Raw genomic sequence first — 20,475 nt, 5'->3', positions numbered from 1 at the left:
AATTTTTAACAAACTTGAGCTATTATTAGTATTTATCCAGTACATTACTAACAATTTTAATAATGATACAAATACCATGCTACACACTCTATATACCATAAAGATCTGTAGAATTCACAATTTTCTTAACTGGGCATTTGATAAGACGTATTATAGGAAACCATTTGCATACAGGATGATAGCTTTCTCTCTACCATTTAGTTCAGAGCATACAAAGGTTAAGTTTTCATGACTCACCTCACCAAGATGAGAATCTCCTAAGGGTCCCTTTGTTTCTGGATTAGCAATAATGATACGTACTCCTGGGAGGATCTATTGAAAGAAAACATGAGGCAGTAAGAAAGCAGATACTGGTTTATGCAATCATACGATGACTCTTTGTCCCCAAAAAACCTTTATTAGAAATCAGAAGAAATCCTTAAAAAGTTAAAGCAGACTTATAACATTAAAAATTAAAATAGTCCATAGATGTAATAATTCTGAGATATCTGGGAAATGCTACAAAACCTCTTCTCTTTGTGAATGCTGTTCCATCATTAAAAACTCCTCAGAAAACAAATGTTCACCTAAAATACAAAAAAAAAAATCCTACCAAATTGTCCAAATCTCTCTGAGAGAGCATACTAGAATAGAAAAAAACCCCACTAGCCACATGAAACTTTGGCCTGAAAGAGAAAGCAAGCCAGAGACACCATGCAATCTCCCCAGAATGAGGTCCTGCCAATGACCTCATGTAATGTACATTCAACCGCTACAGAGGTGGGCAGATGTTAAATGCTAAAATAGAAAAGGGAGCATCCTCTGACCATGAGTGTTAGAAAGCTTTAGATGAGCATCCACAGCATCAAGGGCAGTCAGTGAGCAGGGAATGCCTTGGTGGCTCAGTGCAGGTGGCACCTCTCCTTTGTCTCAAAGGCAGAGCACGCTTAGCAGTAGAACTTTGTCACCAGTCCATGGCGAGACACCGCAGCCAGGGACAGAACTGAGAGCAGCACCTCCATATCTGTGTGCCAGTCCTATGTCCTCGCCCTGTCCCCACAGCGATCCTACCCAGCAGGGATCGTCCCTCTGCAGGTGATCAGAAGCCTATGAGTACAGCGTTGGTTATCTCAGAGCATTCTCAGTGGAGGTGGGTCTACAGCGATAAAACTGCCTTCACTAGTGACACATTTGTTGGTTGTTTCAAGAGTGAGATGTAGAGGATGAAATATCTTCCTTTTGCATAAAAGAAGGAAATGCTTTTTGCATGAAAGAGGGAGGTACAGCTTCTGAGACAGCAGTAATGCATCAGTTGCCGCCATCATGCTGTAACCTCAACAGTAAAAAAAGGTCTTCAGTCTGCACAGTTGACAAAGACTTCCTCAACACTACAAACATATAAAAATGAACAGAAATGGAAATTTACTGAAAATATCTACCATAAAGGTACATTTAAATCTTCTTTCAGTACTTACTTTTCCTGACTCCATGAGGGGCAAACTATGTGGAGATCCTCTTTCGACTAAACGAACTCTGTAAAATACATGTAAAAATAGTATGCATAATACATGGTTGTGTTTATTTACTTTTCATTAACATTTATTTCTAAAAGAAACGGTTAATGGTTGCAGAGATTAATGTTATTTTTGGAACAGATGAAGCTTATATCCTGTAAAATATAATTTGGCCTAATATTTAATCCAAGATTTATGGCTGGGAAAATAATGAAAAAAAGATGTGAACATTTTCTTAAATAGTAAACTCTTCAAATGTAGTTGGTGCATTTTATTTGTTTTTGATAGACTTTTGTAAATGGAATTCCATGCACAAATTTACTCACAAGAAGAGGGACCTAAAATATTGATTTCCCACAGGAACATCATAAATGCCAGGGCACAGACACAAAAGCATGTGAGCTGAGTGAGCAACCACATTCCACGAGTAGCTAACAGTAAAATCAAAGTCATATCAAAATAACTCATAACCTGGCCTCAGCTTCACATCGGCATTTGCAATCTTTTAATTATTTATTTTCAATGGACAGTGGTTGATAAACATTTTAATATTAAAAAAAAATCATTTAATGAAAAATGTTATTACTGATGAGGTCAGACTCTTTCTCTGAGTGTGGCTTTCTGGTCCTCTCTCTTCCTTTCTTAGATAATTTTCCCACTAAAGGAACAGAAATGGCAGCTCTCCTTCAGTGGTATGATGGTCTGGAAGGAAATTCCTCATTTAATCTTAGAAAAGTACTCAGCACGTTAGAATGAAAGAGACTTTAAAGTCCTAAAATAGCTGATGATGGTGAAGAAAATTTGGTAACAACTAGGCACTTCTGTATCGTAAGTGAGATACCTTAAAAGTTCTAACAGCCCATAAAAACCTTAAACTTCCCACTCCTGAACATTTTTCATAATCCACTTCACCAAGCTAAATCTGGACTTCTGCCAAAAGAGCTGTTCTTATCTCTTTCCTCCCCTCAGCTCTGTGATTAGAAAGAAAAAAAACAACACAAGAGGCCTAAAAACCAACCCTGTAAAAGGTAAAGATGAAACATCAGATGAGAGGAAGACATTGCTAGGAGTAGATGGGTGGAAAACTGGATCTGGTTAAACTGATCATCAAAGTGCAGTCTGTTAGGAGCAGTCATGGTAGATCTTTTTCAGACTGTTTTGAGGTCTTTTTACAGACAGGGTACTGCAGTGCTCAGTTTAGGAAAGGAGGGATGAGGCACAGAGAGACCTCAGCTAGAGGTCCCTTTGGAGAAGAACAAAGCTTTGGCAAGTTCAGCCCGTAAACATAAAGGGATGGGGAAAAAATCTTTTTTTTTTTTTTTTTTTTTTTACTATTTCTTTGCTCCTAAAGTCTTCTATAAAAGCTGAGACTGTCAAGGTCAAGGCAGGAATAGTGAATAGTGTTTTATCTGCAGTTCTGGGAAGTCTCTCAACCTTGATGAACTGCGCATCAGTTGCTTGCACTAACAGAAAGAGATACCACCCAAACACCCAGCAATTTCAGACTGCTTTTCCAAGTCATTTTGAGAGGAAAAGGATGTAAAGTGCCCTACAAGAGGCACTGCCTGGAGCAGACATGGTTAGGCAGCTGCAGCCTGACCTGCTCTCCTGCAAGGTGCGTAACAGGAACCACCTTCCAACCTTCGTTCAACTGCCACAAAACTCCCAGAGCCTGAAGCACTAATTGCCACTTCTGTGATTTACCTTTAATGTTACACTGTCGTTGTTTTACACTGTATTGCTCTCTTAAACCTCTGTTCTCTTACAGGTGTGTGCACATGTAGCCATGTTTTCTACAACGTTTTCTGCTGAGCCTCCCAGCAGCTGAAGAGCAGTAGGGCCACCACCGCACTCACAGCAAAAGCAGTGAAACTACAACATCCATCTGTTCAACCAGGGACACAGATATGGGGCAGCAGAAACCCAGGACACAGGAGCTTCACTATAAGGTGTACATGCAAGGCTAAATTAATGCTACTCTGTAAAGGGTATGTCTACATAAGCCACACTTGCGTTGCCGTTCAAATGGCAAGCCAAATCATAGATATTCAGGAATATACAGCAAAAGCTTTAAAAATAACTCTGTACATATGGAAATACAAAATCAAATATTGCAAAATACAGTTGTTAATAATGCCTATATTTCTGCCTTTTTATATATTGGTTCTGTAAAATCCCTATTAGTGTAGAACTAGAAAATGCCTTTAATTGAGTTCTTCCAAACAGCTGACATCTCCAATCTTTAGATATGTATGTGCAGACAGGGAGCTGTTCTTAGAAGAACTAGTCATCATCTCAACCACTTGCTATCTCCTTTAACAGACAGAGTTATCTTATTTTATTATTTACCAACATTTCTGAAAAAGAGAAAATCTTTAAAAAGAGACAATTTAAAAAACCTCAACCATAAGCACTGCTAAGAGCAATGGTGTAACAAAGGTCAGGAAGTACTTTATTTGAATTTAAGATTAGTTTAAAAAGAATTTGATTTGGGTAACAGTAGCAAAAAACCTCTGGGGCAGGAAAAGTGTATGTCAGAGCTGTCCAGCTGCCCAGAGATACTGCTGGCCTTTGCTCCCTTCATGTTATTAAGACATGCCTCAGTGAAGTGTTGCTGAACACCAGGCCTAGCAGAAATCACATATAATAAAGCTATACATTCAATAGTCAATGAAGTGACTACTGGAAATGAATCAACATTCATAAATTCCTCTTTCCTCTTTGTTTTCAGCATCTCTGCTTCCCACCTTGTTCTTATTATCACTAGCGTATTCTTCTAGCTCCCTTCTCCAGGTATTTCCTTTAACCTCATCTGATTTTTTAGCACATGATGATCCAGAAGGCGCAATTTCTCAGTTTGCAATTCCATTAAACTTCTCTCACTCTGTGCTTTCCGCCTCACATCGCTACAGAGTTATCACAGCAGCGCCCTAAACATGGAAACAGCATTTCCTGGAGGTTTTCTGTGAGGGCCCTGTAAGCACTCAAAAACTTGGACTCCTTTTAAAAAAGTTTCTGCTAAGCTCACAATCCATTTGGGAACATGCTGTTAAACCTCCAACAACTCTGAAATAATAAAAGATATTTTGCCACAAAGAGATTTCAAAAAATAGAAGTAAAACATTAGATTCTGACGTTACCGACTCCTATGTGCATACTTAATTTTAATTGCGTAATAGTCTTATTAACTCTACTGGGACTAGTACTGTGAATAAATTATGGACATTAGGCAATAATTTTTAAAATGAGTTTTACTGTGCCTCAGCATAAAATAATTCAATTGTTCCCACTCTTCCCCAAGAGATTTCCATTTTTCCACTGACAAACACAGACAGCAGACACGGTTGAAAACTTCTTAGCTTCCCTCTTGAGAGAGCAGCATCACTATCAAGGCTGGTCTGGCAGGCAAAGTAAAAAGGCAGAGCACAGGGCCCATCAGACCCTTGAAAAACAATGCTTCTGAATTACCCAGGTGATGCTGGCAAAGAAACCCACGGCTCCTTACAGCCTTCTTAGGACAACATGTTAAACCTTCTCCAAATTCACCAATAATCATAAGGTGCTCCCAGACAGCAGAGGTCTAGAAAGGGCAAGTCCTGTTTCTTTGCAGTGCTCCAGCCTTTCTTTGTTGGGAGTGAAAACAATCTCTTACAAGGTGAGTACAGAGCCTTCCCTGCTGCTTTCTGCTGCCTTCCAGTCTTGCTGGGAAGGGCAGAGGAGAACATGGCAGCAGAACTAGCCTGGGCAAAGAGCCTGAAAATCAAGTGGATGGGAGAAAAATGTTGCCCTTGGGCATGATAGCTACTTTTGCACTTTCTGGTGGTTTGCAGCCAAGCTGAGAGGGAAAACATAAATGAGTGACCCCATGTAGGGCAGACACAGAGTTTCTCCCCCACCAAAATGTCTCACTGGAGGGGAGAGGCAGAAGATGTTTAAGAATTGTTGCACTGTTACAAAGCTATAAGCAATGATGATATGCCAAAATCTGTAGTATTTACATAGTATAGTATAAGAGAGTATAATTTTCAGATTTTTTTTTCACTGGTTCCTAAGAATTAGTCTTTTTTCTTTAAAAAAATCTCTAACTGGAGCTGTACAGTTGAGAAAGCTGCCTATGTTTCAAAGTCTGGCTACTGGGATTTAATAGGGAATGCAGCTACAACACCAGTACGTGCTATATTTCTCTTCTTATTACAATTTAATACATTGGACGGGTATCATCTCCTTTAAATCCAACACTTACTATAGAGAAGTAGGACTGAAATCTGACTTCAGAATGAAAACTGGCAAGCTATAACTAACTGGGCACTGTAATCACTGTGCAGCAAAGGGGATACCAAAATACAGTAACAATGTCTTTCTGCCCAACTATCTTACGTGAAACTGCAAATTTTGTTTATGCTCCTTTTTAAATCTGGTCCATTCGGTAATGAAAACTCTCCAAAATATATTCCACAGCTTGCTAGTATTTGGCATTAATCAGAGAGTTTTGTCAGCAGAGCTATTAAATATTGCTTTGGGAATCTGCAGGGGCTGGAGCGTGCAGAGTGGTGCTAACCAACGTTACGATGCCAAAACTGGGCAAACCTTCAAAGCTGGCTGTGCTGCTGCTCTGAGGAAGACTTTAGGTTCTGTGATTCTAATAGAGATGGAAAGAAGCTATGAGGTCATCCAAGTCTCGCTCCCTGCCAAAAAAAGACTGTTCCCTGCAGTGCCCTTTCAAGTGCTTTGTCTACTCCTGTTACAGTATTTCAAATGATGGGCCTTCTTCCACTTCCCTTCAGTGTTTATTTCTCAGCTGGAACCTTTTTACTCTGCGATGCTTGGCGCAAACCATTCTTAGCTTCCTCCTGTTATTTCTAACTAGCTCTCCACATCCAATTCAAAGGAGTTTTTCCCACAGTCCCCTTTCTTTTTAAATATAACTCAGCTAAAGAGTTTGCCTTTTACCCTAACACTTGGGCAAACTCCACATCTTGAACATTTTTCTTCCCTTTATAGCCATTCCCACAAACTGAGCCATGGTAACTGCCCTTCTCCTCCTTGCTAGTGTGCCAGCATCTTCTGCTGTTAGCCACTGCTTGGGCACTGAAGCACTGCACCTTCCATCATCTCAAGCTCTTATTTCCCTGCTACCCTACCAACTCTTCCTCCTGTCTTGCACGGTCTGTTTTCACACCACAGCACCTTGCAGTCATGCCAGCTTGGAAGTCCAGCTTTTTGGTTTCTTTAATACTAGCTATTTTGCACACTAATTTCTTTCAGTTGCTGTTTTGGGATGCTGCCGCTCTTGAAAACCTTTAGCAACAAAACCTAGAGGAAACCAGATAGTATGTGAGGCACATATAACCTAACACATATTGAAAATACACGGTATAGAAGTCCCCTCTGTGCCCATAGCCTTTCCATGGCAGGAAGAAACAGCCAATGGTCACTCTGGCTTCACTCCAGCCCTATTTCTTAAGTTTTTCTGCTGATTCCTCTCTTACATTAGAAGTTGAGCTTGTGGGGGAAAAGTGGTTATTTTCTTATTCTGCAAGAAATTGATGCTTTGAAAAGTTTTGTGTATTCAAGTGGAATGAAAAAGTGAAATATGGAAAGAACCTGAAAGCAGAATCTGAAAAAAAAAATGTTGCAGGTCAGAAAAAGAGGTTATTTATGTTTACTGTTTCAGTTTTTTAGTTCTGTTTTGAAATCTAAGTTACTTAGCTTGCCAAACTGAAAATGCTTTAACCACCATCATGAGTAACAATTCAAAAGTTCAAGTAGGGTGTTTTGACCACTTTGAGAATTCTGTCTTTTTCTTTAAGCTGAAAAAGATCTGTCAAAACTGACTCTTCTGATTTCAACACAATGGTCTTTTCTGGTGAAAAAAGACAACCACTGAATTATTTAAACATTTTAACCAAAGTCTAATTGTAAGGCATTTAATGCCAGAGAGCACATATGCTTTCCTGTAGCTATATCCACAGCACAGTGATTTCCCAGTTCTGGCTCAAATGGCTAGGAACTATTGCCATGAACTATTGCCATCATCAACACCTTTCAGATATATATCGCTGTCTAATGTTGAGATGGTGCCTGGGTAAGACTGATGGTGGGAAAGGGCTGATGCAGTCTGTTCTGATTTTCTATAGTTAGAGGAAAGTTGGGCACTGTAGGTAACAGTGGGATCCTGGACTGCAGTCAGGGCTCTTCGATACTAAAGACTTTCAGTGCATCTTCTCTTTACTCAAATAATAAAATATTTCTACATAAAGTATTCCAGAATTTACAAGTCAATGAGCTCATTCTATCAAAAATGGAAATACCGATCAAAGAACATAAGCTCTGCCTTCCAAAATGATATAGCCAGTTCAAATAGCCAGAGCAGAAAAGTATGAAAATGGCATAACTGAACACTTAGGCTGGAGGGAACATCTAGATAATGAAGAAGAGTTTCCCTGCATCATCCTGTTTTCCTCAGAGCAGTTTTCCTCCCATCACATGACAAATTCAGATAATGGACAAATACAACTGAGACTGAAAAAGGAAGTTTTGGATTGAGGCAAATTTTAGCCAAGAAAATGAACAACTATTAAATCTTCTATATGTCTAGGACATACTTTAATCCTGTTAATTTGATAATCAACAAGTTCAGTTAAAGAATTAGCACTAAATCACCTCCTTTAAAGACTTTTCTTCGCTATAAACCTAAATTACACTGCATGTCTCATATTCCCTGAGGTCAAAAGCAAACAGCTTCCAATCCTTCAGATGGATGAACAAAGAAGCAGGAAAGGTTACAGAAGGATTTAAGACAGTTCAGAAAGTTGCAAGGGGATCGAAATGAGGCAGGAACTCTGGTTCAGGAACGGAATATTCAAAGATTCAGAGATTAAAAAAGTAATAGCAATTTTATCATATAAGACTACAGGAATATGTAAAAAAACTAAGCCATATTTATGTCTGTTTTCAGCCTTGGAGTACTTTAAAATGTTCAGCTTTCACTATACATGAACTACATTAAATTTATTTAAATTAACTTCGCACTCGTGTAAAGCACAATACACAACTATTTCAGGTAAATGCAGTGGCCCAGGACTCTGGAGAATTTGGTCTCCCTCCTGGTCCTACCTCACACCTACTGTGCCCCACCAGGTACAGCATCACCTTTCTCTGCACTTCAGGTTCATATTTGAAAAATCAGGCATAATGCTGCTCTCAGCTGTTGTATTTTTATTTAGACTACAAACCTCCCAGGACACGGTGTTTTTCACTAATTGTTTCTACAGCACTTTTCATAATCACAATTGTATTCTGATGATTCTATTTAATGCAATATGCTGCTTCTGTTTCGTAACCCTTTATCTTCCCAGTTCTAATTGAGAAAAGGAGGCTCCACACATAGGGAAAACTTTCATTACAACAAATTTGGGATCTGAAAATGTCCTCATCTAACTGAATTAGTTTATTTGCTGTTAACAATTGATGAAAATAATTTCAGCTTTCCTGATGCAATATTCATATTCTACAATCACACAATGTAATCAAAGGTGGAATTTCTGAAATCAAGTCATTCTCTTTCACCTGACCCCTTATCTTGCTCCAACCTTCAAAATTCACACCACCAGCACCCTGCATTTTTGGGGGAGAATTTGCAGTAAGTTGCCTCTTCTTAACAACCACCACGGACATTTCCTGTGCATGGAAAACTTCAACACACGGAGCTATCTTTCCAGTCGAATTAAAACTGCAGATTACCACTCTGAAGAAAAGGTCAGTGGTGCCATGAGCAGCAGTGCCTTGTACACCTGAAGGCACTGAAAAGGGACTGTCCTTTTCACAGGAGACAGTGGGAACCCTGGCTGATCTTCACAAGACTCTTCACATAAATAATCTCATCTTCTGCAAACAGACACTTCTAGTATATGCGATATTAAGGATATGTGAGGCTTGAAGCAACATATTAAGAGCTACTGAAGACAGCCATTTAAGAGGATATAACATCTCTAATCAAGTTAGTGATGGATCCTTACACAAATATAGGATGCTTTTACTGTTTTTCAGAGCTCTCCGTCCCAACCCTAACCATTGTGTATTCCTACAGCCAGACCCTACACTGACAACAGGAGCCAAATGAGTGCCTGAGGTTAGCAAAGCTGGAGTGGGTCCCAAAGGTGACAGAGCTCATTTCCCAGGGGTAACTGCCAGCAGAGCACCCTCTGCTGAATTATTTGTCACAAAAAACTGTCAGCGTGTGGGACAGCAAAGGTCCTGTCCTCCTGCAAAGGCTGGCAAGAGAAGAGGGGAAAGGAAAGAGGGAGGGGAAGCACTTAGGAAGCTCCATCTCTTATAGCACAGCACATTAGACCTGTGGCTAGGTCTGCAGAAGCTACAAAGGCTTACTCCAAATTTTACATGTATTCTTTAACTATTTTTCCTTCCAAAGCAGATGTCTATTGTGAAATGCACTCTAAGGTAGCAGTATAGGAAAGCAGAACTTTTTCCTTCACTACTGAAACAGTAAATGTACTCTATGTTGATTACTCTTGGCATTTTTAAAGAATCACTGTTTAATGCTCCATTAGTAGGATATACCAAAATGATGGAAAGAAAGCAAATTATGCTTCAGAGTACATTATCTGTAAAAATCAAATACATAATTCATTTTATCTGTAAAGAAAATGGAAGAATGAAAAATTCCATTTTTTTAAGACATTCCTGTAACTGGTATGATTGGACTCATGGCAAACTCTGGGAGAGAGAAAGAAAGAAGTATGGCTTGCAGGGAAAAAAAAAGGAAGAATTTTTAATAAATCTTCCTCAGAAATGTGAGCAGCCAGCTTGCTTTATCAATTTCCAGCTTCTGTAAGGAGCATGATTTAAAGAGAAGGACCTATAACACCACAGAAGCTCAGTATACTCTGAAATGGAAAAATCTCTTCTTTTTTAATAGCATCAGATATTCTTCAGGAATAAAAAGTTAGTGTATTTTAATAAGCTGGAATATCACTGGGACATTCAAAACTGGTTTGTAAAAACAAACAAAAATGGAATCATTTTCCATTTTGTTCTTTTACTCATGTTTGAAGAATCACGTGCAAATGGCGCTTGCAAACAATTACACAAATGTACAACTGCAGTACACTTGCTTTCCTGGAAAGCTATGGCTTTTTGTTTTCTCTTTGTCTTTGTCTTACTTGGTACGCATGACAGTATTCTCTTTCCCCTAAGCCCTCAAGGGAAATATAACTGGAATTTCTTGATTTGTAGTTAAAGTATGCTAAGTCACATCCTCTTTCAAAAACCACATTTAGAGCCAACTCTTATTGTCCTGTTCCACTAAAATCATAATATTCTGATCCCTTGAAGATGACTTTATCAAGGAAGAAATAGACTTGTTTCAAAGAAGGAAATACTTCAAGAGCTATTAATCTTGCCTTAGAAAGCACAGAAATCGCTTTGTAGGGTTCCCATCTCCCTAGTTTAGTCTCACAGCTCAGATTGATTGGAACAAGAGGGAGTGACCTTGGATGTTTGCCCCTTTCTCCTGCCCTGCAACAGAAGTTGCTTTATGCCTGGCAACATGAAGCATCTTTCAAAGAACTTAAAATAGGCACACTTACAAATTTTGTTATAACTCTGGATCCTCATATGTAAACAGTGCAACCTCTTAGATGATATTTGCTTCTCTTCAGTTTCCCAGGTCATCAGCTTTATTCCTAACCTCTGACTATCCAGTGCACAGAGGTTGAACAAGTCTCTTGGTTCGTCCCCCGACGCAGGCAGGAACAGCAAGAGAGAACCTTTCCTCCACTCTACACAGACTGGGACTTCTCCTCTAAGTCAGAATTGGAAGTGTTGATATGATGCTTATCAGCCCAAATTAACTTTTCTTTCTGGGAGATTTGTTTCCCATAGATCAGAAACAGTGCCAAGGGGATTTTTTAGACAGCAGTGTTTGCATTGCAGAAACAAAACACAATGTCACTAAAAGGCCAAGGCAGTATCTTCTGCTGAGCAAAAACATGAATAACAAGGAGGGTTTTGCCAGTACCATGACAAACAGCTTAAACACACTAATGAAATTCTGCAAGTTAAAGGGCAAAACACCTAAAAGTCAGATGTTTCTACAAAGACTCCTCAAAATCAAACTGCATTGTTACTTATCATACTTAAAACTTTGAGGGACTTAGATTTTAAAGTCCTCACCCCCTCCTCCTCTCAACGGGGTTACCTCTTCTACTGACTTCACAGGTGTGAAAGTCTTTTCATTTTTCCATTAAAAACCTGTTTCTGTGGTAACATAAAAAAACCACAAACAGCTAAAGCAGCAGACAATCTAAAAAAAAAAAAAGCAGGGTTGATGTGTGAAACTTGGAATTGGGGCCACCCAATATGTATAAAAGAAGATCCTCAAAGCTTGGGATGACCAGAATGGCACTGCTGGAGGTAGTATTTGACAAATCAACTTGTAAATAAGCTTACTGCATATAAAGCACTGGTGGCTTTCTGAGGCCAATGACTTGTGAGGTCTACGTTTTGAACAGTTCACCGGGTATATAGGACTTCAAACCTCAAAATGCTCTACACACTTTACCTACTGAATCTCACTGCAAGGAAAAAGGTGGCTGGGTGTCAGAGGGGGCAATAACAGATTTTTAACTACCCCTTTGGACCCCACACAGAGTGAGTAATTGAGGACTGGGATTTTCTTTGACCTGTGACTGGGCTCTGTATACTGTAACCCATTACAAGAGCTGGAAAAAGTACTGCTTCCCAGCCCATCAGGGAGCGCTCTTCAAAGTTTCTCTTTTGTTACCATTGGCAAATGGCTTTCAAGTATGATTAATCAATTAAAGTTTCACAAAAGGTAACTATTTTACTGTCACTTGCCATTAGCATGTCTCCTTCTGACATATCTCCCCCCAAGACTCTTTTCCCTGCTATGTGACTATAAAATGGTTATCCTCCATGCCGTGACTGTGCTACAGAGCACTGCTGCGGCTATAGCATAGATAATAATTTAGCTAAGTAGTTCTTTTGTCTGATAACCTTATAATAAGAGTATTTTTCAAGATAGATGGAGTAGAAGTGTTTGAGAATTAGGAAAAAAGCTCCCGTGGCTTTGTTGCTTGGTATTGCCCAAACAACGTATAGACAACATGAAAGTTTCAGTAAAATGTGGAGGAGAAGGATAAACAATTGACAGACAGAATAAAAGGCTATTTTTCTTTTCCTGCATGAAGTCTGAGATGCTGGAATATATTAAAATGAAGCCAAAGTCTTAACTGATTCCCATTAACAGAGCCCTGCATTTGAGACTGGGCTCATTGTATAAGCAATCTATAAAAATAAATCCTAAGTAACTGTTTTCACATATCTTTGAAATGCTACAAATGTTCCCTTCTTTTCTTGGGGAATGAGATTCAGAATTTCCATCCTCTGAAATCACCTTTGTCAAGGAGACAATGTCTGAGCAACTCTGATGGAAGTTCAGAGATCTCTGAATACCTCGAAGTCCAAAACGATAGCACAATATACATAAGGACATAAGTATATACAAGGGTCACTTCTTTTTAGAAGATACACTAATTTGCATCACTCCGAGAAGATGTCAGTGACCACATAAGAAGAGAAGACACCTCTTTGTACAGCTCCACAAACTGCTTGTTTAATAAATACAGACGGTAATCAGATGAAAGTAATTGTTCTAATGATGGAGTGGGAGTATTTCACTGAGAGACTACGGATATCCTAAGCCACACATTGAATGATAGCCAGACTAAAACATTAATAACTTTAACCCAAATACATCTTGGTGCTTCTGGTCTATTTGGCAATATCCCATATCTGGATTTGGCTCCCTCTTTGGTGCCAGCTGCCTCACCATCACTGTGATGAAGAAACTATCCAAGCAGCTCACCATTACATGTAGCTCAAAAGGAAATATAGTAAGACCACAAAAAGGTTTAATAGATTAAATTCTCCATTTTTCTAACCCTACTAAAAAAATACAGACTTAACTAGATGAAATTGAATAATTCATATGATCATTTAATGCCCCTACTATCTCACCAAAGGGAAGAGTGGATTTTAAAGACAGGATCAGAAGGGTATGAGGGGTAGGGATGCTGGCATTCTTACGATATATGAGATATATGATATACGATGCAGCATATCTGAAACTAGAGATGGTATCAAATAAAATTGAGAACAGTGTTTACTAACACTGGTCGAAAGTCTTCATTCTTGCCCAGTTTGGTACAAAACATGGATGTAGTTCAATAATCAGCTTAAATACAATTTGTAGTCAAAATAAGGGGAAACTGTCTATTACAAATGCATGCAAAATGATATAAAAATCTTCAACAATACATATGTGACTTGATTAGTGGCTCTCTCCCCCTAGAAATGTAAGCCTCCACTCCATCAGAGCTCGTAAATTGTTGCTACCCGCTACTGAACAAGCAGACTGGTGACATTTTTACCTGCTTTTGGGAGTAGACATAGATTACAATGAATTTGTTTCCTTTATTTTTTTGTCCTTTTAAAATAAACTCTGATATCAAAGTAGACCTTGCCTTGTCACACTCAGGGCAGGACAGTGATTTTCATAATCTTTCATTCTTTCTGGTTATGGTTTTGCTATAGAAGAGAATATTAGGTTGCAAGGGGATGTTTATCTTTACAGGATTTGCAGGAAGTTTCAACTTCAGGAGCTCAATGATGTTCCTCAGCCATCACCAGATGGATCCTTCAGCTCACTAATCAAAACTTCTGAGGAAACATATACTCTATACAACATTTTAAATATGAAAGATACAGAAACACAGAAAAACACTCCCGTCTCAAAAATTTGAGCAAAAATTAAAAGCAGTCAAAATATTTCAACATTTTTCATGATATTTTATTTCTTATTCATACCAGCTCAGTTTCAAATTTAAGGTAATTTCAAAATTTAAACTAGCAAATTAAAACAGTAACACTTTGAAAACAGTTTCGAATGATTCTAAAAAAATATCTTTTAGAATATTTGCAAATATATTGAAACATTTGAAAATCCAGCCTGACCTGCTGAAGAACACTTAAAAAATATTTTCGCCCTGTCTATGTGAAAGGAAGATTTATTTTGGAATGCAAATGAGGTCTATTCTCAGTTCGATAAAGTGGCTCGTTTTGCCAATAAATACTTTTTCTACCAAGAACTAACCTGCTGTTGAGGATGAAAAGGCTGTGAAATTTTGATGCTAATATCAGAGATGTATTTTTTGTTGGACATTTTAAATTTTATGAACACATGTACATAATGTTTTTGAACATCTTGGATAAAAGGGATGCTTGGGTTTTAAATTTATATCTTTACTGCTACAAAAGCATGTAAGTGTTATAAAAGCCAAGATCTTTCAAGTATATGGTGTTTTGTTATGTTGAGAAAATGGTCTCTTTCTCTTCTTTATCTTCCAAGCACTTCTCAGCTTTTAGCATATTTAGGTATCTTGTGCTTAACCACCTGAAAAGTTTTCTGAGGAGAACAGAACTGATCTAAAATGACGATGGAGTCATCTGAAAACCGGCAGTTCAGACAGTGGGACAAGCATATGAATATATTTATTCTATTTATTTTTCTTTTTCTGGGAGGAGGATGAAGTTGTTTTCCCAGAGGTGGCAGCCAACGACCCGACAGAGTGCTCATGCCTGGAGTTTTGTTCCATCTGCCCTCCCTGCAGATCCACATGGGCATATGGACATGACCAGAGCTGCACAGTGAGTCAGCAACTGGGACCAGCCGTGCTGTGCCACCGCAGCCTGCTGCGAGGACAGCTCGTGCACAGTGAAGCATTAATCCACCTACTTTACCTTTTGGATCTGAGTTAACCTCTCTCAATTGCATTGCACTGCAGTGTAGGGGTGTATCAGCCATTTGGTGCTAAGTCAGGAGTCTTCTCCTGTTTTTTTATTAAATAGCCCAGGTGGGACTTGCCTGTCTTTGCTCACTCTTTCTCGGCCACCCTGAAGACACTCCAATTTTTAGAAAAATCAATGAGATGCCAAGTACAACAATACTGATGCACTGTCACCAAGAGCAAGCCAGAGCTGTATACTGTTGCTATTAGGATGTTTTTCAGTTTCCTAAAACAGTTGTCTAGTGCCATGAAATAATGGGACATCTCATTAGTGCTAGCAAATACAACACGAGCTCTATGGGATACCCTGCTGGAGTAGCTGCAGCACCTAAAAAACTGCACTGCCACTGACCGAGTGGTTGCACCCCTTGGCACCAGTTTCCTGAACCTCCAGGCGAGCCCAGTCCCAGCCATTTCTCTCAGCTGGCAACCATGGCCAGAGTTGCAGAGTCCTGGCAGCTAAACCAGTGGGCTGGTGGCTCAAAACCACACAGAGACACACAAAAAGGTGTTTGAGAACCTCCAGCCTGACCTAAGAAGCAAACCATCCAAGTCCAGGGAGAGCTGGGAGGAAATGGCTAGTTTGGTTGACCGACCACCCCTAGATCTCCACCCAAATTGTACATAGCTAGCACAGGTATTCTGATCTAAACTCCTAGCAAACAACAACATTTTCATAAGCTGTGAAGCGTGCAAACACATAATTACCGGATGAGCTTGAAATAGTTGTATTCAAACTGATTATTAATTTTTATAGATGTGAACAGGGTTTGAATAATCTCAAAGAGATGAACTACAGCTGCCTTTTGCAGCAACTAGAAAGTGTTATCATGCCAAGAAAAAACCCAAAGACGTTCGGTCTTTTTCAAATTCTGGAAAATATCTTCTAAAATATAAAATATGAAAAAAAATTTCTCACATTAAGTGTACAGCATAAATTTTTCAAATTGTTGGGGGACTGGCTGACCTTCAAAGACTCAGTGGGTTGTTACTATACAGTCTCACAGCTATGTACAGCAATATTTCAGTTACTGTTAAGCAATAGTGACATTCGGTTCCACTAAAATGGTTAGGAATAGCAAGTGTGAAGAGACTATGTCAAATAAAGTTGTTTTCTCCCCTAATTTATGACCCATGAATCTAATTCTAAATTCCACAGGATTGAGTAAATGAGGCACAGCTTTAATCTATCAAATTAAAATCTACATTACCACAATCTGAGAAGCCAACTCTCAAGATCATCTTTCATGTTCTGTAGAACTAGTCACTAAATATAAATTAATACACTGCAAAGTCTGATCTCGATAACGATGCCCACTTCTCAATGACATGCTAAGGCAGGGAAATAGTATACTTACGCTTTATGCAGCTTTACTAAGAACAGTAAATCTTAGTTGCTCTATATAAATTATATACAAACGTATTTTTATTGTTTATAATTTTTACTAACTGTGAATGTTATGTTCTCTTTCTACATATATTTGTTTCTATATACTTCGTTTCCAATTAATTTATTTCTCCTCTCAGAAAAAATAATTCCAAATAAGGAATTAACCTACATTTGCTTTTTTCTTTCCCCTCTACAGCTCCAACTGTATTTTCAATGATTCATTAGCTCTTTCTCCTGCACTTGAATGATGATTACATGTATCTATCTACATTGTGTTCAACTTCACTTCAACCATTTCAGAGCTCTGAGATTAGCGCAAACACTATGGGTAAATAAGTCTCAGCTTACTGTGTCTATTAAAAAATAAAACATTTGATTTCCAAAGTTAGTCATGTAAGCTTCCTTCCTCATCAATACCGAAAGAAAGGTATCTTAAAGGTCAATTCATCCTGTGCTGGTGATGTCTGAGATAGCTGCAATACAGTGGTGGTGTGCATGCCTTTCGAATGACTGCAAAAGGAGCCTAGGAGATCACTTCAGGCTGGATTAGATCTGTCCTGGTCACAGTGTTTGCTCTACTCTTAGATAAAGAAATGCTCCTCTTCTCATTTCTTTTTTATGATATAAATCATTCAACTTCTCAAGTAAATCTCCTTTCAAAAGTGCAATGCAGAGATGGTAAGCTCACGTAACAATAACGTCTTTCTACAAGAGAGACCATTTTTTTGCTGGGTTGAGTATGAGCATGGACTGTGTCTACACAGCACTTCAGTTGCTGGGCCAGGAAGACCAAGTTTTCTATGGCTGGGTTATGCTGACAAAAGTATCTCAAAGGATGGATCAAACATAAGCATTATTGTTGGTAACATTGTGTGCAAAAGGACTAAAGGAATGGTGAGAGAGTCAAGTATCTTGCAGTTCCTTTACTCCACCTGCCAAACTGCATGTGCTACAAGAAAATATTTATATCTGTATCTGACTTAACTATCCAGAGGATAATTTGGGCCTGCAGTGCACTCTGCAAGCTGAGCCAGTTACTTTGATATAGCCAAGGATGATATTCACCTAAGGGGAACAAATTCTCTGTTAAGCTGTTAACTGTTAAGAAGGATGAAAAGAACCGAAAAAAAGAGGGGAAAAAAAGCCCTATTTGGATAATGATTTTTAAAGGAACCAGGACTGGTGAACACTATCAATTAAATGTTCATCTTTTCCAGAGTTAATAGAAAAACTTTAGTTTTGTTAAAATTTTGTAAAGAGACTACCTGCTAGCCTTTTGACCAGAGTACTGTAAAACTGAAACTATGTGCCTGGGTATTTTCTACAATTACACCTAAGATCACAAGTTTCCCTCCAACCATAAGATTTCAGACATCTCCTTAATACTGCTAGTGGTAAATTTTATTTCTCGCTTCTTGTATATGTATCTAACATTAAAGACAGAACTAGAAAATACCCACAGTTACAGAATGTGGTTGCTCACAATGGCTGAAGCCAATAATCCATTCCCTCATAGTCTTGCAGCATTAAGAATTGCAACGAAGTCCCCTGATGGTCTCCCCACTGGCTAACAGCTGCCAGGAGAAACACCTCTGTAAAGCTAAGAGGCCAAATGGGAATCCATTTCTTAGAGACCGGCTAGGCTGCACCACCTGAATACAAGTGTCATGAAATCCTGAAGGCAATAAAAGCAGGGAATCTTGTTACTCATTGCAGTGGTGATGTCAGATGCTTCAGTTTTATCAATGGTAAAATTCATTAACTGACTAATAAAAATGTCTACGTCTGCTCACTGGTAGGAGTTAGCACAAACTATGAGGATTACAAAGGGTTTCAGGGACCGTGAGGTGCACTGAAGTAGCTTTCTTCCTAGAAACTCTGTTAATTGTGTGTATTAGAGAAAAAGAAAAAGGTGGTTCCGACCTGTCATGCCTCAGTGCCCTCATATCAACATACACTGTGGTGGGATCTGGTCCAGATGTTCCCTGTAAACAACAACATCAGCTAATCAGAACCTGAAGGATGGGAGGAGAAAAGAGTTTTACCCCCCAAATAACCGAACGTTCATTTTGCTGTTAATTATGCTAATCAAATGACAAGTTATATTTAAGCTATTCATCAAACAAAGCTCAGCTTTACAGAATCAGAAAGAGTACTGGAAAACATACCTACCGTCAGGTACTTGTTACCTTGGGGTTTGGAAAAACACCAAGCGGCCATACTACTTAATCAAACACATGTCAACACAGGTTTTATTTGCTACAAAAGGCCAAGTAATCAGCACACGAATACATACAAAAAATGTTAAACACATTTTGCCATATAAAGGAACGCAGAAATTGCTGAGGAGACACAGTTTAATGGCAGAAGCACATGGCCAGGAATGTGAGGTATGGTTTACTGAGAGTCTTCCATACATGCAACAGAGAATATATTTGAAGCTAAAGATAGTAAAGGTAGCACGCATGACATGAACCAATGTGGACTGAAGGTCTGTAAGCAATTATTCTGTTCCTTTTCAGTTTTCCACTGCATATTTTAAATCCTTGCTTTATGTCACAATATTTAGTTACTTGAAAACAGTAGACTAACTTTACTTTCCTTTCATGCGGAGATGATACAGTCTTTCAGGCCCTTACATCCACAGCTTTGCTGCAGTTTTGTAACCTGCTATGATCTTCCCTTATTTGAAACTTCAAACTCATCACCACTGAACATCATGTGAATTCTCAATGCCGTAGTCTAGGGCTCTTTTCCCTGCTGCATAGCTCACATCACTGCTAGGCAGAAAGCTAGAAGAAAAGCACAACTTCATTTTGCAACACTGGAACTTTGGAAATTTTCCTTTCAGCAGATAAATTCACCTAACCGTGATAATCTGCAGGTGCAGGAACTCCTTTATCAGTTATTTAGACGTTTACTACTTAAACCAGTAGGCAACATCAACTGCCAATGATTTCTGTCCCATTTGGGATATATTATAGAGTATAATTCTTCACATTAGGAATGTCTAGGGCTAAATTTTGCACTTCTGCAATGCTGGCTGGTCACAATTTGTTGAGCACTAAAAATTGCAATGGAGTTCCACAAATAGATAATTTTTGTATCTAAAGGGGAAAAGAGTTACCACTACCAATTGATACTTACTGTATAGATACTGATAGTGACCCACCACCAGAGGAGAAAAAGAGTAATAGAGCTGCACATGCATGTTAGCCTCTTTAGCTTGTTATACACAATACAAGATACAATATCCTCTCTAGCTATTAACGACACGATTTTCAGTCTACTAGTAAACTCAGCAGTGTAACAGACTAGTGCTGAGTGGAGAACTTATTTGAAATATATGCAATGTTAAAAAAAAAACAAACAGAACAACGAGGAAAAATTGGTTGTCTTTAAAAATAAAACTAAACCTGAATTGATTTATAAAATAATGGAAACAGTCAAGTTTGAAAATCAATCACTACCATATTTGTTATTTTCAGTGTGAATAAAATAATTACAACAGACAGCTAATGTTTGATGAAACCTCCATCCAGATAAAGCTATACTGGACTTCTTTGTAATTTCATAGAAGGGTCTGAAAATCCCCAAATCTCCAGACTCAATTTCTAGTCTGTCCCACTGTTGGAAGCTGATAGGTGGGTATTGAGGGAACATGAAAATCCCCTACCTGCTCGGCCAGCTTCCCCAGCCTGTG

General features: G+C 38.7%; 1 protein-coding gene across 1 annotated transcript in view; it reads right to left on the bottom strand.

The window, feature by feature from the left end:
* Positions 1-237: 237 nt before the first annotated feature.
* The window catches only part of LOC104163433 (disco-interacting protein 2 homolog C), a gene marked incomplete at its 3' end in the record, with an annotated part of 135,094 nt that continues 114,856 nt past the window's right edge, over positions 238-20,475 (bottom strand). Inside the window, exons 31-33 of the mRNA XM_009702442.1 lie at positions 18,696-18,757; positions 1,455-1,512; positions 238-312 (exon numbers count right to left, since the gene is read on the bottom strand). Of these exons, the coding sequence (XP_009700744.1) occupies positions 238-312; positions 1,455-1,512; positions 18,696-18,757 (195 nt within the window). The remainder of the gene's footprint in view (positions 313-1,454; positions 1,513-18,695; positions 18,758-20,475) is intronic.

The sequence above is a fragment of the Cariama cristata genome, unplaced genomic scaffold (genome assembly GCF_000690535.1).
Source record: "Cariama cristata isolate BGI_N322 unplaced genomic scaffold, ASM69053v1 scaffold10666, whole genome shotgun sequence".
NCBI lineage: Eukaryota > Metazoa > Chordata > Aves > Cariamiformes > Cariamidae > Cariama > Cariama cristata.
Note: the sequence above shows the minus strand (reverse complement) of the source record. Positions and strands in the feature narration are given on the sequence as shown.